Genomic DNA, 20,516 nt, shown 5'->3' on the forward strand with positions numbered 1-20,516 from the left:
AGATTTTGAGTATCAGCAATGAGGCATAAAAGTCAGAAATGATGAAAATCAGAAATGATTAAAAAGGAAAAAGTGCTTTCTAGTTCCCAACAGTTTTCAAGTACATTAAAGGTTGCCACAAGGAGCATGGAGAAAAATTGTGCTCCTTAATCTCTGAGGATAGGACAAGCAATGGGCTTAAATTGCAGCAAGGGTGGTTTAGGTTGGACATTAAGAAAAACTTCCTAACTAAGGGTAGTTAAACACTGAAATTACACCATCTCTATCATCTAACCTGCTCTTAAAAAAATTTCCAAACACCCGTCAGGGATGGTCTACACTACAGTAACTCCTCATGTAACGTTGTAGTTATGTTCCTGAAAAACGTGATTTTAAACGAAGCGATGTTAAGCAAATCCAATTTCCCTATAAGAATTATTGTAAATGTGGGGGGAGGAGTTAGATTCCCGGGAAAGTTTTTTCACCAGACAAAAGACTATATTATAAGTTTTAAACAAGCAATTTAATACTGTACACAGCAATGATGATTGTGAAGCCTGGTTGAGGTGGAGGAGTCAGAAGGTGGGATATTTCCCAGGGAATGCCTTACTGCTAAATGATGAAGTAGAACTCAGCTGAGCCCTCAAGAGTTAACACACTGTTGTTAATGTAGCCTCATACACTACAAAGCAGCATGAATGGAGGGAGGGGAGACAGCATGGCAGAGAGAGAGAGAGACAGAAAAACAGATGCGCACTGCCCCTTAAGTATGCTGACCCCACTCTAAGTACGCTGCCTTTTTAAGTAGATCAGCAAGTTGAGACAGCAGCTGCTGCCTGCAAGCTCCCTCCGTCCTGAGCCCTGTAGTGTTCCCCCCAACTCTATGGAGATAGGGTAAGCGGGTGGCAGGAGCAGGGGGACACCCTGATATTAATCCCCCTCCTCCCCACATAGCAAGCAGGAGGCTGGGAGCAGCTCCAAGGCAGAGGGCAGGAGCAGCACATGGCAGTGGGGGGAGGGACAGCTGAACTGCCTGCAATTGATAGCTTGCTGGGGGGTTGCTGCACAGGGAACTTAAGGTAGTGGGGAGCTGATGGGGAGCCCCCACCAGCTAGCTTCAATGGGCTGCTCTTTCTGCAAGCAGTGCACAAAGCAGGCGGCTGCCAAACATTATAAGGGAGCATTGTGCAACTTTAAATGAGCATGTTCTCTAATAGATCAGTGACGTAACAATGTTAGCCAGGATGACGTAAGTGAAGAGTTACTGTACTTGGTCCTGCCTTGAGTGCAGGGGATTGGATGACCTCTCGAGGTCCCTTGCAGTCCTACAATTCTACATCTCTTTACAACAATCTGTAACCCCTAGCCCACTTTAAGTAGAGGTATTAATGGCCACTTCATTTTGCAATGTGTTAAATCCTACACTTAATCAGTCCCACCTTGTGTTTAGCTGTGACTCTGATTACTTCTCCCAAACCTGAAGAAGAGCACAGTGGAACTTGAGGTCTGTCTCTTTCCCCAACATAACGTGGTCCAATAGAAGATATTCTCAGCCACCTAGTCTCTCAAACAACTTAGGCTATGTCAACACCATGCAGCTTTTAGCGACACAGCTGCACTCCTGCAGCTACAGCTGTGCTGCTAAAAGGCACGCAATGTAGCCACTGTTTGTCGGCAGGAGAGAGCTCTCCTGGTGACAAAAAACTTCCACCCCCAACAAGCGGCGTTAGCATTGTTGGCAGGGCAGTGCTCCTGCCAACAAAGCGCTGTTCACACCAGCACTTGTCATTGACAAAACTTGTGTCTTTCGGGATGTGCGTGCGCACATTTTTAACACCTCTGAATGACAAAAAGTTGTGCCTTTCACTTGTCAGTGTACACAAAGCCTTAGTAATTTTTATCATATGTTACCTTCTTACTCCAGCTCCCATACATCATTACACTGAGCTGTTTTGAATGCCAAAGAGTTATAAAAATCTCATGTATATGAGCCCAACTTTCGTTTCTCCTTCCATGTTTGAGCATTTCTTAGTTAGAAGAAACATTAGGTAGAAAGAAACAATGGCCAGGTCTATACTACGGGGGTAGGTCGAATTTAGCTGCGTTAGGTCAATTTTAAAATGAATGCGTTCACACAACCAACCCCATTCCTTCGACTTAAAGAGCTCTTAAAATAGACTTCTGTACTCCTCCCCGCTGAGGGGAGTAGTGCTAAAATCGACCTTGCTGAGTTGAATTTGGGGTACTGCAGACGCAAATTGATGGTATTGGCCTCCAGGAGCTATCCCAGAGTGCTCCATTGTGACCGCTCTGGACAGCACTTTGAACTCCGATTCACAAACCAGGTACACAGGAAAAGGCCTGGGAACTTCTGAATTTCATTTCCTGTTTGGTCAGCGTGGCGAACTCAGCAGCACAGGTGACCATGCAGTCCCCCCAGAATCACAAACAAGCTCCAGCATGGACCAAAAGGGAGACACTGGACCTGATTGCTGTATGGGGAGAAGCATCTGTGCAGGCAGAACTCCGATCAAAAAGAAGAAATGCAAATATATTTGCCAAAATCTCACAGGGCATGTTGGAGAGGCTACAACAGGGACACACAGCAGTGCCGCATGAAAGTTAAGGAGCTGAGGCAAGCCTACCAAAAGACAAAGGAGGCAAATGGTTGCTCCGGGTCAGAGCCCCATACATGTCGCTTCTATGATCAGCTGCTTGCCATTCTAGGAGGGGACCCGACCACTACCCCACCACTGTCTGTGGACACCTGCAAGGGGAGAGTCTCACGCAACTGGGAGGAGGAGGAGAATGCGCAGCAGGCAAGTGGTGAATCTGTTCTCCCCGGCAGCCAGGACCTTTTCATCATCCCAGAGCCAAACACTCCCCCAAGGCGGGATCCCCGACCCTGAAGCTGGAGAAGGCACCTCTGGTGAGTGCACATGTGTAACTACAGGGTTTAAAAGCAATGGTGTTTAATGTTTGATTTGCCTTGAAGAATTGGGATGCATTCGCGGCCAGTACAGCTACTGGAGAAGTCTGTTCACATGTCTGGGGATGGAGTGGGAATTCTCCAGGGACACTTCCATGAAGCTCTCTTCTGGAGGTACTCTGAAAGTAGTCTGGAATCACTGCAGCACAAAGCATGGCAGCAAATAGTTCTGGGTTTTGGTAGCATTCAGGCAACATTCGGTCTATATCTGTGTTGTTAGCCTCAGGAGAGTGATATCATTCATGGTCACCTGGTTGAAATAGGGGAATTTTTGTAAGGGAACAGTAAAAGGACCCCATTCATGCTGGGCTGTTCGCGCTTGGCTAAAAGGGATCATCCCAGAGAATAGCCACGCAGTGGGGTCACAGGAGGTGTGTGCTACACATCCACCCGAAAACTGCAGCCCCTCCTTTTAAATGTGAAGCCCAACCCATTGCTTGCTATGGGAAAGAATGGTGCTGCAGTTTGAAATCATTCCCACATGTTATGCATAAGAAGCCAACCCTGTGTACCCTTTGCCTTACCATGGCTGTATGGAAACTGAATTCTGTTGCCCATCCATGTGTGATGTGTCACCATACTGGCAGGCGCTCAATATAAAAAGCAAAATGCGACCTCTTACCTAAAGAACATGTGCTGTCTGCTGTGAATTGCTTGATTCACTGTGAAAGAAAGAAAGAGTCTCCCTTTTGTTCTCAGAAAGGGATCATCTTAAATATTAGTCTCCCTTTTCATCTCCCACCAGGTGCAAATGTTTATAGGCTCCCCCTATCATCTCTGTCCCTGAGGTTATCGCAGATTAGAAGGGGGGGGGAGGAGGGGGGAGGAGAAGCACTCCCGATTACATGTTTTCTGAGCTCCTGCAGTCCTCCCGCACTGATACGGCACAGTTGAATGCATGGAGACATTCAGTGTTAGAGGCTAGGAAAGCATTACGTAAGCACGAAGAGCAGAGGCAGGAGGCGATGCTAAGGCTAATGGGGGAAGCAAACAGACACGAAGCATCTGGTGCAGCTGCAGGAAAGCCAACAAGAGCACAGACCCCTGCGGCATCGATCGTACAACCGCCTGACCTCCTCCCCAAGTTCCCTATCCTCCTCAGCCAGACGCCTAATAGATCCCGGGGTTCAAAACAATAGTTACTTCATTTCGAGGGGGGGAGGGTGGTTGGCTTACAGGGAATTAAAATCAACAAAGGGGGTGGGTTTGGATCAAGGAGAAACACACACAGCTGTCACACCGAAGCCTGGCCAGTCATGAAACTGGTTTTCAAAGCCTCTCCAATGCACAGCATGCCTTGCTGTGCTCTTATCACCACCTTGGTGTCTGGCTGCTCAAAATCGGACGTCAGGCGATTTGCCTCAACTTCCCACCCTGCCATAAACGTTTCCCCCTTACTCTCACAGATATTATGGAGCACAGAGCAAGCAGCAATAACAATGGGAATGCTGGTTGCGCTGAGGTCTGACCTAATCAGCAAACTGCACCAGTGAGCTTTTAAACGTCCAAAGGCACATTTTACCACCATTCTGCACTTGCTCAGCCTATAGTCAAATGGCTCCTTACTACTGTCCAGGCCGCCTGTGTACAGCTTCATGAGCCATGAGAGCAAGGGGTAGGCTGGGTCCCCAAGGATAACTACTGGCATTTCAACATCCCCAGTGGTAATTTTCTGGTCTGGGAAGTAAGTCCCTTCTTCAAGCTGCTTGAACAGCCCGGAGTTCCTAAAGATGTGAGTGTCATGCACCTTTCATGGCCATCCCACGTTGACGTCAGTGAATGTCCCTTGTGATCCACAAGTGCTTGCAGCACCATTGAGAAGTAGCCCTTGCCGTTCACGTACTGGTTGGCGAGGTGGTCCGGTGCCAAGATAGAACGCATATTCTATCGCCCCACCACAGTTAGGGAACCCCATTGCAGCAAAGCCATCCACTATGACTTGCACATTTCCCAGAATCACTACCCTTGATAACAGAACATCAATGATTGCATTGGCTACTTGGATCACAGCAGCCCCCACAGTGGATTTGCCCACTCCAAATTGATTCCCGACTGACCGGTACCGGTCAGGCATAGCAAGCTTCCACAGAGCTATCACCACTCGCTTCTCAACTGTCAGGGCAGCTCTCATCTTGGTATTCCTGCGCTTCAGGGCGGGGGAAAGCAACTCAGAGTTCCAGGAAAGTGGCCTTACGCATGCGAAAGTTTCGCAGCCACTGTGAATCATCCTATACCTGCAACACTATGCGGTCCCACCAGTCTGTGCTCGTTTGCCGGGCCCAGAATCGACGTTCCACTGTACCAACCAGCCCCACTGCCACCATGATGTCCCAATCTGCCACAGCCCGTGCTTTCAGGAACATCTGTGTCCATGTCCTCATCAAAATCATCCTTGTGCTGGTGTCTCTTAGCCCGGTTCTGCATATGCTCCAGGATAATGTGCGAGGTGTTTACAATGCTCACAACAGCAGCAATGAGCTGAGAGGGCTCCCTGCTTGCCACGCTATGGCGTCTGCAGGAAAGCAGAGTTGCAGCGGAAGTGGTGGATGACGATGGATGCCACGAGAATAGATATTTATACAGAACAACGAGAGGACCTGCGAGGTGGATGCATAGCACCAGGAGAGCAGAGTTGCAGCAGAAGAGGTGGATGATGACGGTTAGCAGTCGTACTGCACCATCTGCTGACGGCAGCACCCAGGACACAACAGCAGCAGTGACCGTGAGCTGAGCGGGCTCCATGCTTGCCGAGGCATGGCGTCTGCACGGAAAAAAGGCGCAAAACGATTGTCTGTCGTTGCTTTCACGGAGGGAGGGACGACTGATGACATGTACCCAAAACCACCCGCGACAATGTTTTTGCCCCATCAGACATTGGGAGTGTAACCCAGAATTCCAGTGGGTGGCAGAGACTGCGGGAACTGTAGGTTAGCTACCCAGAGTGCGCTGCTCCATAGGCCGATGCTAGCCATGGTAGTGAGGACACACTCCGCCAACTTAATGCGCTTAGTGTGGACATACGCTATTGACTGTATAAAATAGATTTCTAAAAATCAACTTCTATAAAATTGACCTAATTTCGTAGCGTAGACATACCCAATGAGTAGAGATACAAGTAGGTGATTTCATTTTGTCCTACAACCCACCTTTCCCAATTGGTCATTACTTTGGTTAGACCAGTAAAAGTGTACACACGTAGTTATTAAGGAAAAGCACTATAAAATTTACACCCTACCTTAATCCACATTAGTTTTCAAGTGTGGACAAGCCTTAACACCTATTGCAATAAACATGACAGGGTTTTTCACAATGAATGAAAGCTATTTAAAAAAAAAGTTATCCATCCACAGAGGGGCATACTGCTTACAAACTGCAGGGAAAGTACTCTGTTGTAAACCCATCCTTCCACTTGAGAAGTCCGTTTTAGTTGTATAAAGGGAACTGGTCTCTAATGCAGGAGTTCTGGGCAGAAAAGTTTCCATACAGGATTGCTGTTCCACCAACTGACTGGAGGGAGTGTCACTAGTCTTGAAATTAAGCAGCACTACAATAGGAAGATTTCACTGTGTCTGACCTTTGAGAACTGACTGAGCAGAGGACAAAAGGAAGGAAAGCATACCTAAAAGCAGTGGTTCTCAAATGCAGCCACTAGGGGCTTTTTTTGTGGCCACAGTCTCCTGGGCTGTGATTGGGGGGGGGGGGGGGGGGGGAAGCAGGCAAAATAGCAGCCCCCCCCCTTGGTCCTGGATGCACCACCTTTGTTGCTGGGGCTGCCAGCAGGGGGTGGGGGCTGCCCTCCTCTGGAGACACCTGGGGCACAACGCTGGAGGAGATGGCAGCCAGTGAGTTCCCCACCTTCCCAGGGGCAGTGGGGCTCAGGCTTTGGGCTTCAGCCCTGTGGTGGCAGGCTCTAGCCTCCTGCTACCTTCCCCGGCCCCCCATCCAGGGCTTACTCAGTCCTGCCAAGCCTGGGGACAAATTAAATCTACTGTGAAACAGAATACTTGTGGTATTAAACATACATTTCACAGACTTACTAGCTAGCAATAAATAAATTACTATGATTTGGTATTTAAATCATTGATGTATATGTGCATATTTATTTTTTTCCCCTCAAGCTAATTAAGTATTTTAGGAAACAGTGAGAGAGTGTGGCCACCAGCAAGAATTGGTGGCCACACTCTGAGGCCACTAAAAAAATTTGTCCTCAGAACCCCTACCTTAGAAGTCACAATCCTGAAGAAAAGCATTGTTTGTCAACCACAAATCAGTCTAGGCCAGCCTGCAGGCTGCTTGCCCAGTCATTGAAAATCCACTGGAAGATTTTGGTCTACAGAGTTTAGGCTCCAAACCCCCATAACTGCAACCCAGAAAATACACCAGTCTGCTTGTGTGTTGAAGCTTTTGTAGTTAATGCTGCCCTCAAGGACATAAATCATGAAATGGTTCAGGACAAAGTCCAATGACCTCCAAAGTGCTCAAGTGTTTACGGATGTTCCCTTATTGATGAAGAGTGTACAACTGTACAAGATGATAGAATGATGAGTGAAGAGGTGTGTGCCTATTTCTACAGTTACCAGGCCAAATTATTGAAATGTAACCTAATTAACAATGCAGGTGGATGGCATTGGTAAAGAAAGGAGACCATCCTCCTGTGCTGATGGAGGTGTTTAGCAGTGGTAGGGAGAGGACAAGACCGAAGGCAACGTTAATATTGCTGATAAACACATATGAGCTAAGCAGTATCTATGCTTATGCTTTTTTTTTTTTTTTTTTTTTTTTAAAAAGCAGCTTGAAGTTATGACTTTATATCTTCCTAGAAAAAAAAGTGAGGTTATATGAATGTTAGAAGAAGAAACAACCACCCAGTGAAGTCAACAGTGAAGATGGAAAGAAATACTATGAGGTAGCAAGCTTTCTATAGAAAGAATTTATTACAGGTGAGATTCTAGCTAAGTAAGTTCCCCTTGCCCATCCTAGAGCCCACAAGACTCCACTCTAATTGTACCCAGGCTAGTAGTGATTCCAAAACAGTGCATAAATTACTGACTCAAAAAACCTTAAGTTGAGGTGGTAGAAAACTATTCTATAAACTATAAATGAAGCAGTGAGAACTAAATTCTTCTGAAATGTAAATATTATCAAAGGGTTAAGCAGCAAACTAAAGAGATCTATGCACATCCCAAGAATACAAGAACTTCATAAATTCTTTCACAGCCCTCATCAGGTTCAGGTTTGGTTGAACGAGAAGGGAGGATGGATGCCACAACTTTCTAGTGACAATTTTTCTGGGAGTTTCAGATTTAATCACTACATCTGTATCCAGCTGACGTAAGCAAACTGAAGCTTGCACTGATCTTGAGCACTTTGATCAAAAGCATAGCATACATTTTACAACAGGATTCTACCAGAGGTCCTGAATTTACATAAACAACTGAAGGTAATGTTGGAGAAGTGACAGTGACACTACGACTGAGATGCTGACAGAAGTTTAACTTGATAGCAGATTACAAATATAAAAAAGAAGATCATAAGTTGAGCCCAGAACAGGAAGAATTCACAGAAAAAATCAGAACTGTTCCTTTCTTCTTTTAAGGCTTTAAAATCGAAGATCCGAATTTTCTATCCTAAACCTATGCTTGTAAAATCATGACAATTCATTGGATCAAAGTGATAGAAAAACTGTGAGAGACCCACAGAAGATCATTTAAATTGAACGGACAGAACTCAGAATTAAAGAAACCACCTGCTTCCCTGTCCAACAACGTCAGTATAAATATGTTTAGCATGTCTGTACTGTTCTGGCAAGACTAACAGGTTAGGTCAGTGGTCCCCAACCTTTCTGTGAGAATAGCACATTCCTATTCCCGCCACTGCCCCGGCGGGTGCTGCATTGGGGACCCCTGGGTTAGGTGCTGTAAAAACCAAAAAGTACTTCTATCAGTGTGCATCTATCCAAGGCTAGATACAAAAGTGGGCGATGAGGTGGGGTGGTAACGCTGTCCAGGAGTTCAGAGATGTGCATTCTATTCCTAGCTTTGCAGCTGACTGGTAATGTGACCCGTTTCCCCAAGTATAAGATGGGTATATTAGACTCACCTTTGTTCGTAAAGTGCTCCGAGAGCTAGAACTGAAAAGCAATAAGTATCAACTAGTTCAGGGATCGGCAACTTTTAGCCCACGGCCTGCCAGGGTAAGCCCCCTGGCAGGCCAGGCTGGTTTGTTTACCTGCTGCGTCTGCAGTTTCGGCCGATCGCAGCTCCCACTGGCCGCGGTTTGCCGTTCCAGGCCAATGGGGCATGCGGGAAGCAGCGGTCAGCATATCCCTTGGCCCACGCCACTTCCCACAGCCCCCATTGTCCTGGGACGGCAACCCGCGGCCATTTGGAGCTGCGACTGGCCAAACCTGTGGATGCGGCAGGTAAACAAACCGACCCGGCCTGCCAGAGGGCTTACCCTGGTGGGCCGCGGGCCAAAGGTTGCCGATCCCTAAACTAGTTAATAGGCTGAAAGCTATTATTGTATTCTACTTAAAGAACGGCATCCCTTCATTTTGGACAATGTGTGTCTTTTTATATCTGAGGAATAAATATACTTGACAAATCACATAACTAATATTTGTCTTTAATCTTTGTGGGGTTTTTCCACCAATCAACTCTAAGAGAAAGCATGTTTTTACCAGGCTTAAGGGGGGGGGGGGGAAAAACACCCTCTCTGTACATTGCATTTTTCCTACCACCTCCCTTATCTTTTCCTGCTCTCCTGTCCCCACAGATTTCAAAACGAGATGAGACCATTCAGATCATCACTTTTAACCTCCTGCATTTCAGTAATTCCAGCGCTGAGCCTAACAACGTATGGTTGAACCAGATCATCTTTTACAAAAATCAGTATCTTTTAGATACCCTCAGTGATGGAGAATTTACCCTCTCTCTTGGTAATTTATTCCAGTGATTAGTTCTTCTCACACAGTTAGAGGTTTGCACACTTTCCTCTGACAAATCTCTCTTTTCCTCCTCCTCCACCCATCAACACACAGGCTCAGTCTGGTTGTCCCCCTCCTACTCCTGCGGTTAAGCAGATGTGGTATCTGGCTTGCTCAGATTCCTAGCTCACCTTATCCACAGAAAGTAAGGGTGCCAGCTGTTCTATTTTCTGGCTCTCCTCCTTCCTCATGAAGAGGAATCTGAGATACTGTGTTCACAGCTAATACTCTTAAAGGAGTAGTCCCTGGCTACTCTGTTGCCAGGCTTGATAACTTCCCAAAGAGGAAAGAGCCAGCAACTCTGCTCCCTAGCTTTCATCAGCCCACTTGCATGTCCAAACTCTGACCTGCTCCATGCAGCAAGTTTTTTCTAAACCACGATACAGTGGTCAATATTGGTGAGCTCAAGTTCTGAGCCAATCCCAATTTTGAGAAAAAGTTAATTCTGTCTCCAACACATCACTAGTGTGAAAGAATGCTATGTTTTGTTCTTGCTCATAAGTTCCCTCATGTAGGTACAGTTACAACTACCATTCTTAAGCAATTTATATTTAGAGTTTCCACTTTAGTTTTACCTTCTTCGTTGTCACTGTACTGGTCAGAATCATTATTTCCATTCTGTTTGGTGTTCTCAGCTGATGAAGAAACTGTTGGTAGAGGTGTCGAAGACCCAAACGCTGGGCCTTGTTCCTTCAGTTTCTGCAATTTCTTCTCATAGATCTTTCTTGTAGTAGCTGTAACAAGGCAAAAAAATATATTCAAAGAATTGAGAGACTGTGCACCTTTACTTGACTCCAGTGTTGGACCTTCCTGGTTTACAGACCCATGGCGGTTTTACTGGCTACTTCTGTTACAATTTGCCTCTGTCTGTTTGGCCAAACAGGTTTAGAAAGTAAGAAGCTACTCAACAGGATGTGCCTGCTTATTTTTTTTTAATTTTATTTTTTATTTTTATATTTTTTGACGTTAGAGCATTCTACTCACCTGTTTTATCTAAACCTGGATTCCTTGAGACATGCTAGAATAAGAAGAGAGCATGCTGGATCTTTGCTTGAGCCATAAGTATCCCTTCCCCAATCAATCATGCAAGTGACAAGTTAGTTTCATTGTTTAGTTGTTGGGGGGTTAAAAGGAAGATGTATCAATGCTGAGCTAAGAATATCTTTTCTTCAATTAGTAGGACACACAGATCTGCCTGTCAGTCTTCAGCTTGCTCACAGGTCTGGTTCTGCCCCCAGAATTAGTCATTGGAAGTAAAGAATGCCACTCGGGCAAATGCCTGACATCCAAGGCACAAGAGGAGAAAGTATCAAAAGGAATTTGACCTATTGCTAGGTATCCATAAACAAAATCATCCCCCAGAGGCACAATAATCAAAGGAACAATGGACTTCCTAAATAGCAGTTTTCAGCTTTTCCAGGATCTGGTCTGTACACAGTTGGCAGCTATTGGCTAGCTTCTGGAGGGGACCCTAATTAAACAACTTCCTATAAGAGGGATAGATAAATCATTTCCCATCAGGCGCCACTATCAGAAATATCAGTACTTTTATGAAAGTACTCAAAGAGATGTGGCTAGATAGACAAATGCTGTTTAATGAAGGAAGCTCCTGCAAGCTGTTCAGATAGGTATGTAAGGCATATCTCCTTTAGGTCTATGGGTGAGAAAACAATCTCTGGGAGATGGCTATTAGGGTGTACATCAGTCTCAGCCTCTCAGAGGGTTGCTAAAAGTAATTCAGATAAATTACTTCTCTCTTCCCACACGGTCAATTGTGAACCAAGATTAACAAGCAAAAAAGAGTTTCTAATAGGAGTATCTAAAAGTAGCATTACTTCCTTCCTACTCACTTTCTTTTATGGGTTGTTTGAAGTCTAAATCTGCATTTGAGAATTCTGATCAATCTCTTATTCCTTCTGGGCTATATCCAGAAGTCATCTAATGTCATAAGCATCCAGCTTACTGCAAACAGAAGTCTACCAGCAAATCATTCTGTCTGCTTCAAGGAATTTCAGGGCAAATTCATATGATGCTCGCTAATCTATTTACCCTTGTTGCATTAGTTCTCTTGCATTTGCTCGCTAAAAAACTTTAGAACTATTGGATTTATAGGATTTTGAGTATGGATTGTATTCTTCTTGTACTGATTCAGACATGAGGCCCTTCCCAACTTCTTGTCCAGAGAGCCTTCCCACTTAATACTTAGTGGCACCAACTGTTTGGCCTGGATGCCCACTTCCACTAGGTATAGTATAAATATAAGACAACACTCTAGTCCATTATTCCAGCTATGAAACATAGGATATCTAAAGATGCAGCTGATGTTATTGTAACTACAGAGATCTTTCAAAGTGGAGTTTCTACCCACAAAAATTTTATAGCCTGAAGATGTATGAGGTCTGTGGAAGTGCATCTCTTCCACATCAGAGCTACTCATGCAAAGCCCATGGAGGCTGTCAAAGCCCTGAAAGTAGCTGATGCTTTGTTTCTACTCAACCATGAGCCTACCAAGTTTTCCTTCTTTCTCAAGACAGTGTGATCCATTTTCGGTAGGTCACCAGGTCTGTTCTGATTCAAATTAAGAATCTTCCCAATTATAGGTTAAGCATTTGGATTTTGCAGGTGGCTCTTCATCCAGTGTTACTTTAAGGGTTTTATGTAAGTTTTTGCACTGGCTGTTGATGCATACTTTGGGACAGAAAGTCAGCACAGAAAAATTTTAGATAGGCAGTGTGGATAACATATCTCTGTAGCTAACAGTTCCATTAGAGCTCTGCTGCAGAGGATACAAAACAGGCTAAGTATATACCTACACCAGCAATTTAGATGTTTGAACCTATTTCAATTGGGAAAGGAGTCTTCCCATAGCAAGCAGTTTAGAGTAGGAAAGTCCAATCTTTGGTGTTTTACAGAGACTACTGGCACCTTCATCTCACTGTGATGACTAGTCTTGGGGAGGCATACTCAAAGGGATTTTTCGGGGAGAGGGAAGAAAAAACAAAAACAAAGTTATAACAGAATTGCAGTGTGAAAGAGTTTATATTTGAGTTCCCACCTCTGCTTTCCCAACAGCTCCCTAACATTACTGTGCATCATGTTTTCTTCGTCAGCTTGCTGAGCAATGCAAATTCTCTCCTGTGCAAGTGACCTATGAAAGTCATGAGCCACAGAAAGGTATATGAATTATTGGATATATGGAGATCTAATGTCCAGTTTCTCAAACCTACTCCATGAATTGTATTTGTTCAGACTACAGAAAAAAATGTGTTCTGAACAAGGTAGATGAAAGTGATTTTTAAAAATCAGGTAGATTTAAATATTTTTATAAAAATAAGCCCATTTAAAATTAAATTTGAAGGTATGACAACCTATGTTTAGGCCTAAACTTACTATAATCTATTAACATAATGGACATTAGATAAATGATTATGCAGTATATGTTTGAGGCTGAAGTTTTCAAGGTAGTCAAACGACTGACCTGGTGGAAGTCACTGGCTAAGCACTTGGAACCAGAGTTTGCTGAAGTACTAAACTATCTTCTGACAGCAGTAGCCTCTTCTGCACATTCTCCTCATTTCAGTTTATTCAGCTAGTTCAGTTCAATTACTACTTCAAAGCTGACAAATTAATGGAATTGAAACAGCAGGAAAGTTTATCTTCCTCTTCCAAACTACAAACATGAACTAGGTGGGAAAGGATGAGATCTACAGTTCTAAAAATCTTGGAAGGATCTGATGACCAGAAACAAATCAGTTCACTAACTACAGACAATACTTTGTTTAATAAGTCAGTTAGTTTTAAATGTAAGATACGTTTTGATAAAGTTATTTTACCTTGTGTATCCAGCACATTTAAGGTAGCTTTATTTTTAAACAAAAAAGTAAATACTGTGGTTTTGTGTATTTTTATTTGCATTCCAGTTTTCATCCAAACAGAGCTTGACACAAGTAAATAATTAATCAAATCAGTCACAAAGATGGATACAGAGTCTGACCGGGAAATACAAGGAAATGAGGCAATAGCAGTCAGCAAGAGAGGCAGCACACCAGAAGCCTAACCATTGTCCATTTTTTTGAATAGGCCTCTAGACCATGTTTTAATGATTACAAACAATTAGCCTCTTTTTAGGGAAGTAACTGAAGTACAAAAGCAAAATAAGATTAAAACAGATTTAAATCAATGTATGCTAATTGCTTATTTAAAATCAATCCACTAATTCTAAGGTTGTACAGTTAGTCTTCTCATTAATGTAAATTGTTTAATTTCACATGTATGGATATTTGTAAGTTAAATTACCTGTTTGGAATACAAACTCTCTCTAGCAACGATTGTTGCAATTACCTTCAATTAAAGAACCAGAAGTGTATTGTATTTTTATTTTACTTAAAATCATACTTTTCACAGTGTATTAGCTCTTTACACTGTAAGCTCTGCAGCACAGACCATATATTACTTATGTGACGCAATATTTGTATGTAATTATACAAAGTAAATCAGTAGTATTTGATATCTTTTACCTACCTAAAATTGGACCAGGGGTCACTCCATATTTTAAAAGTTGTTCTTGAAGGTCTTCATTACTGAGTTCTGTTACATCTAGGTCATCTTTCTCCTCCAGCCTGGGTTTGTCTGTTTTCTTTGTGGCTTTCTGTAAAGGGAAAAAAAAGAAAAAGAATACACCATTTCTCCACGCATTACAAAACCAAAGTCTCTGTCCCTATTGAAGGAGTAGAGAGAATGCATGTGGGCTGTACTGAAGCAATAGAGGACAGCAGTTTTGATATTCACTCATTTTTGTTTAGTAGTGTTACCTTTATCAATACCAGATAAAAATATTTCACACAGCATGGAAGTCTTAAATGAACACAGGCCTGTTGGCCAGTTTTAGACATGAAAGAACGTGTTTTAAGAGCCTCGGAGATAAGATCCTACTCATTTTTCTTATCTTCTATGCTGATTTGGACAAGCACAGGCCATCACAAGTCTTATCTTTCCTACAAATGATAGATCAGGTTTGAAAACTTCCCTAACACTATTTGCCTGAAGACTAAGCCTACTAGCCCACCAAGCTGAAAAATACCTTTGCCATCACACCCCACAAGCTCTGTATTTAGTTTCCAGTGGCATATCTTCATGCTCACCTACCCCCACCTTGCAGGACTCCACTACCCTTGTGGACACACAGGAAGTCTTGGGCCTTCGAGCACCTCTTTCCTCTTAAAGTAGTAATGGGCTCATGAGCTGCTCTGCTCCTGCCGCTCCCAACCATTCTCTGGAGAGTTACATACATTTTAGTTTAAAAAAAAAAAAAATTCCCCAAGTCCTATCTACATTATTGCTGCCACTATTGCTACCACTGGTGAAATTCTAAGTTAGTAACTGCAGACAAAGCCAGGGGCAATCAGCAAACAGTCACTGTCTATAACTTTTATAACTCTGCCAAGCTGCACTATTCCTCAATAGGAAACGTATTTATGTCTCGCCTGAAAATTTCCTTTCTTGGAGTAACGAAGCCTGCAGATCCATAACACTGGGTACTCTACTCTCTGCAGCCTTGGAGACCAACCAAGCTTGTCAGAGGCAGGAGAGGTGTGGCTCCACCTCTGAGAAACTGCCAGTTGCTACACTTCCATAGCCTAGGAAAAGATAATTTTCCTCAATATCTCAGGGGAAAATTAAGTACTAAGACTAAACAGAAAAAGCCTCCTGCAAAGCAAAGATTTCAGTGAATAACTAACTGAATGCCAATTAATAATTCGCTATCCTTTTCCAATGAATAGTCCATTCAGGGTAGTTAGGATGTGTGGACCTCCATGCTCCAAGAAAAGAAGTTTTTAGGTAAGATACAGATAAATTTCCCTATTCTTGCTTGTAATGAAGTACATGGAAGAAACAGGGATTTAAAAGCTGGGTCCACTCACATGGGGGAAAGAGGACCCTATGCTGTTATGTGCAGATATTAAGGGGGATAACCCTTTCCTGGTAGTTTTTGTGACACCACAGTGAGGAGCACCTATCTACCAAACCAGCATCCGATGACTGGATGTGCAGCTTGTAGAATTCAAAAGGTGGTATGAACAGATGACCAGATAGCTGCTTTACAGATTTTCTCGTGTGAGGCAAATGATATTTCTGCCCAGGAAGTTGCCACAGCTCTAGTGGAGTGAGCTCTGATATTGGAAAACGGAAGTAGGCTTTTTGACTTGGATGGTATGCTTCCAAGATGCAGCATCTGAGCCACTTGGGGGGGGGGGAGGGGGGAAGGAAAAAAAAAAAACACACAAACCAAAAAAAACCCCAAATCTTTCCCTTTGACACTGGATTATAAGAGCATGTGTCTTTCTGACCTGACCTGTGTGATGAATATGCACTTTGAGAGATCTGCAGACATCCAAAGAATACCAAAATTTGTCTTTGGAGTACAACGGCGCTGGACAGAGCTCCTAAAGTCAGCTATCCTGTGCTCAGACAAGACTATCATCAAAAAAAGGCCACTTTAATGGTTAAAAAGTATGACACACCTTAATGAGTGGTTCAAATGGAGGGTCTCTAATGGCACTAAGACCACCAGGTAAAATTCAGTAAGAGAACTTTATGCATATTGGGAAAATGTTGCTCTCATAAGAAAAAGTACTAAAATGCTAGACATCTGGGGAAGATGAAATTCACTACTTATCTGTGGAACTAAGGATTCTAGACAAAGCAGCAACCTGACCTCTGAGAGCCTGAAGTGCCAGGTCTAATCTAAATACATTTTGAAGAAATCTGAGAATATGTCGTATCGATGCAGATGAGGGGGACAACACTGTTGTCCTAGAATCAGTGGTTTAAAGCTCAAAAGAGTCCATAAATATGCTGAATTAGTATATTTATTTCTGGAAGCTAAAATTGTGGATATTGGCACACTGAATAATCTCTTTGGCCTCAGAGGCTCTGTTCAAGAACCAGGCAGCTAGGCTTGGGCTGTCTGGATTCTGATCCAGATCCCTCACAGTGCATATTCACCACACGGGTCAGAAAGACAACTGCTCTTGTACTTTGTTATCCAGTAGCCCTTGTAAGATCATCTCTCTTCTGATTGGAAAGCACATGGGAGGCGTTTATACCTTGTCAAGGAGACCAGAGAATCAACCCCTCCATGGCCAGACTGGGGATACCAGAATTACCAGTGTTACTTTCTCTCCTGAATCACTCTGGAGAGGAAAAGTGGGGGGAAAAGACATAAAAGGAACTTTCTGGTCATCTTTGCAACAAGGTATCTGTTGCCTTGGTTGTGAAACAACCAGCAAGAGAACAATGCTAAAACTTCGTGATTCCAATCAGAGGCAAATAGATCTACTGCTGAGAGACTAAATTTCTTTACCAGGAGATGAGACACCTTTGGACATAGTCAAAAGAACAGAAGATACAGTCAAAGGCATCAGGAGGTGAGCTTCTCTCTGGAGGACTGTATCTGCCATTATACTCCATGGAGGTGAGCAGGGAAACCAGGTGCTGAGGATTATTTGCCCTGCCACACTCTGCAGAATTATGCAGCTTGAAGGAAACTGATTTCACTATGTGCCAACAAGAGGAATCGCATGTATCAGACTCTTCAGAAGATGAAAGGGATTAGAGTCTTTTTTTGGGAGTGTTTTATGTTGGGGCAACTAGAGGGGTCTGAATATCTGAGACACTACTTTCTTATGCCTCCCCTTGATCCCGCTCCTGAGAAGGAGAAAGAAACTTCAGACTTCTAGTTCCTGGGGTGGGGAGGGGGAGGGGAGTGGGTGGTCCTTCTGGTTACTCTTTTGCACAGCTGTCTTTTCCTGAAAGAGAGGTTTGTGCTGGACTGGGTCAAAAAGGGGGCTTCTCAGGGTCTCATGCTTTGTTCAGGTGAAATTCCTCCATGTAGCCTAGAGATGTGATGGGCACCAGGCTCCAACCCTGGACGTTCAAAGGGAGTCCTCAGTCCATTTGCTGCAATGGACCTACACTGCTGGTAGGAACGGAGGGAGGGGTTGGGCTCAGGGGCCCCTTACTAGGCTCACCTTGTCTCTGGATCCCTGTCAGTAGCTCTCTGCCACTGCAGCAACAGTGCACAGCTGCTCCGCAGCCAGACGTGGCTGAGAACTTGGACTTTGGTGACTGGGTTGGAAACTTTGCCGACTCTTTGATACCATGTTTCAGCCTACTGTGGAGGAGGGGAGAAAGGGAGCCACAGCTTGCTGATCCCAGGCCAATGCAGTCATCTGTGCCAGACCTGGGGGTTTTGCTATTGAGATACTGCCACTGCTTTCTGGGAGCTGTCCCACTCAGGGAGGAAGGCTGCAGAAACCCTGCCCCACCTTTGCACTTTAGAGGCATGGGTCTCCACAGAAAAGGCAGAGATTCCATCTAAGCACTTAATCAGCAGAGAGACAATGTCTAGTTTTCCCACTTAGCCTTCTCTGCCAGAGTCCCAGCAAACGTCTAGCTGTCCAGTCAGAGCAGCTTTGAGCTTTGTATAAATTTGCAAGCAAATCTGCTCTTACTTCAGGGATCACACTACTGTAAATAAAATTAAATGGGGGCATTAGTGCCAGGGTTTCATAGTGCCAGCATCCCAACTGAAATTGGCTGATTGGTTGTCAATTGCTATGGATTTTCCACCAATACGTATCTTCTTGGGCTCTGGAGTGGAGACTTGGACTCTCTTAGTCCAGAAATTCCCATGGCATGCTGCTCTCTCTACTCATACAAAAAAGGAAGCTTCTCAATGTCTAGTTTGAGCCTGATCAAGCCCACAGCAAGAACAGAAAGGTATCTTCAGTAGAACCTATCACAGCTCTTTACGCTTCGTTTGGAATCCCTTAATTCCTAATCTAGTCTCCTTGAGATTCAGTTTACAAATGTAATCCAATTAGGGGATTAGTCATATCCCTAAACCACGTTTACCCCATTTTGGTTTTCCATATAAACATTTTAATTGCTTCAATAATTAGTTCCAAAACAGTTGAAAACTATGAAGCCTACAACATAATAGAAGAACTCAATTTATAAAAGAAAAAAAAAAAAGAGGCCTTTTAAAAGTTTACTTATTGGTCTGTCAACCACACTCAGTTTGTAACATTAAACATGGCATTCATCTTAACCAGTTTCACATTTGCTCAATTTTTTCTTACTTATCCTTTCTGGTCAAGGCAATGAAATAATTAAAGACTCAAACTCTAGTCAGCATGTTAAAACTCATGCTGGATTCTCTAGTAAGCATCTATTTAGGCTAGTACCATATTGTAGTGGTGGTAAAGCACTGGCCACATCAGTGACCAGATTGACATTACAAAACAAAATACCTCAGCATGCCAGAGGAGTACAGCTAGGTGTGAGGAAAACAATTACAGACATTTAACATTCAAAGAAAATAACAGCAACTGAACATAATTTACTGTATTTCTGTACAGATATCAATTCATCTAGGACACGTAGGAAACTTCCCCAAACAATTGCTCTTAGCTTTTCCAAATTCAGAACTTTCATTTTGAAAAATAAGTTTAAGATGTTAACGCTGCAAGGAAAACCTTCCTACCACAGAGGTTAATCTGATGCACAGATGTCCTAACTATGCAGCCAGTTCTAGCATCTCCGCAGCGATCCTGGAGATTCTGCAAGCTGCAGCAGAGTGAAAAATGGCTACTCTTGCTAGTTTTCATTGCTGTTTATTCAGATCTCCGTGGGTAACACTGAAATTGATAAGAACCAATTCAATTTCATCCTGCAGATGCTTGGGAAGCTTCTGACCCACAGCAAATGTAGGGTATTTGATGGGAAGGGGCACTCAAATGAAGGTGTGGACAGGAAGAAGGGGTTAAATAGTGGAAACAATACAGCAACTCCTCACTTAAAGTTGTCCCAGTTAACGTTGTTTCGTTGCTGATCAATTAAGGAACATGCTTGTTTAAAGTTGCACAATGCTTGCTTTGTCCACTGTTTACAGGAAGAGCAGCCTGTTGCAGCTAGGCTCGTGGGGGCTTGGAACCAGAGTGGACCGGCAGCCACTCTAAGTTCCCTGTGTAGCAGCCGCCCAGCAGGCTATCAATTGCCAGCAGTTCAGCTGTCTCTCCCCCATTGCCATGTGCTGCTCCTGCCCTCTGCCTTGGAGCTGTTCCCGGGAGCCTCCTGCTTGCTGTACGGGGGTGGGGAGAAAGAGGGGGGCTAATGTCAGGGTGTCCCCCTCCCCCATGCTCTTGGACACCGCTTATCCTATCTTGCATAGAGCAGGGGGAACACACAACAGGGCTCAGGATGGAGGGAGCTTCCTGGAAGCAGCTGCCATCTCAGCTTGCTGATCTACTTAAAAAAGCAGTGTACTTAGGGTCAGCAATGCGCATCTGTCACACACACATGGTGTGTGTCTCTGTCTGCCATACTGTCTCCCCTCCCTCCATTTGTGCTGCCTTGTAGCGTGTGAGGCTACAACAATGAGTTAACCCTTGAGGGCTCAGCTAATTGCTAGTTCATCAGTTAGCAGTAAGGCATTCCCTGGAAATATCTCATCCTCTGACTTCACAATCATCATTGCTGTGTACAGTATTAAATTGTTTA

At 43.9% G+C, this 20,516-nt stretch overlaps 1 protein-coding gene across 3 annotated transcripts in view; it reads right to left on the reverse strand.

Moving 5' to 3' along the window:
• Positions 1 to 20,516, reverse strand: part of TMPO (thymopoietin) — a 45,476-nt gene that overhangs the window by 14,047 nt on the left and 10,913 nt on the right. For all 3 annotated transcript variants that reach the window (XM_074941852.1, XM_074941853.1, XM_074941854.1), the window contains exons 2-3: positions 14,475 to 14,601; positions 10,529 to 10,687 (exon numbers count right to left, since the gene is read on the reverse strand). In XM_074941852.1, coding sequence (XP_074797953.1) covers positions 10,529 to 10,687; positions 14,475 to 14,601 — 286 coding nt within the window. The remainder of the gene's footprint in view (positions 1 to 10,528; positions 10,688 to 14,474; positions 14,602 to 20,516) is intronic.

This window comes from Natator depressus, chromosome 1 (genome assembly GCF_965152275.1).
Source record: "Natator depressus isolate rNatDep1 chromosome 1, rNatDep2.hap1, whole genome shotgun sequence".
Lineage (NCBI taxonomy): Eukaryota > Metazoa > Chordata > Testudines > Cheloniidae > Natator > Natator depressus.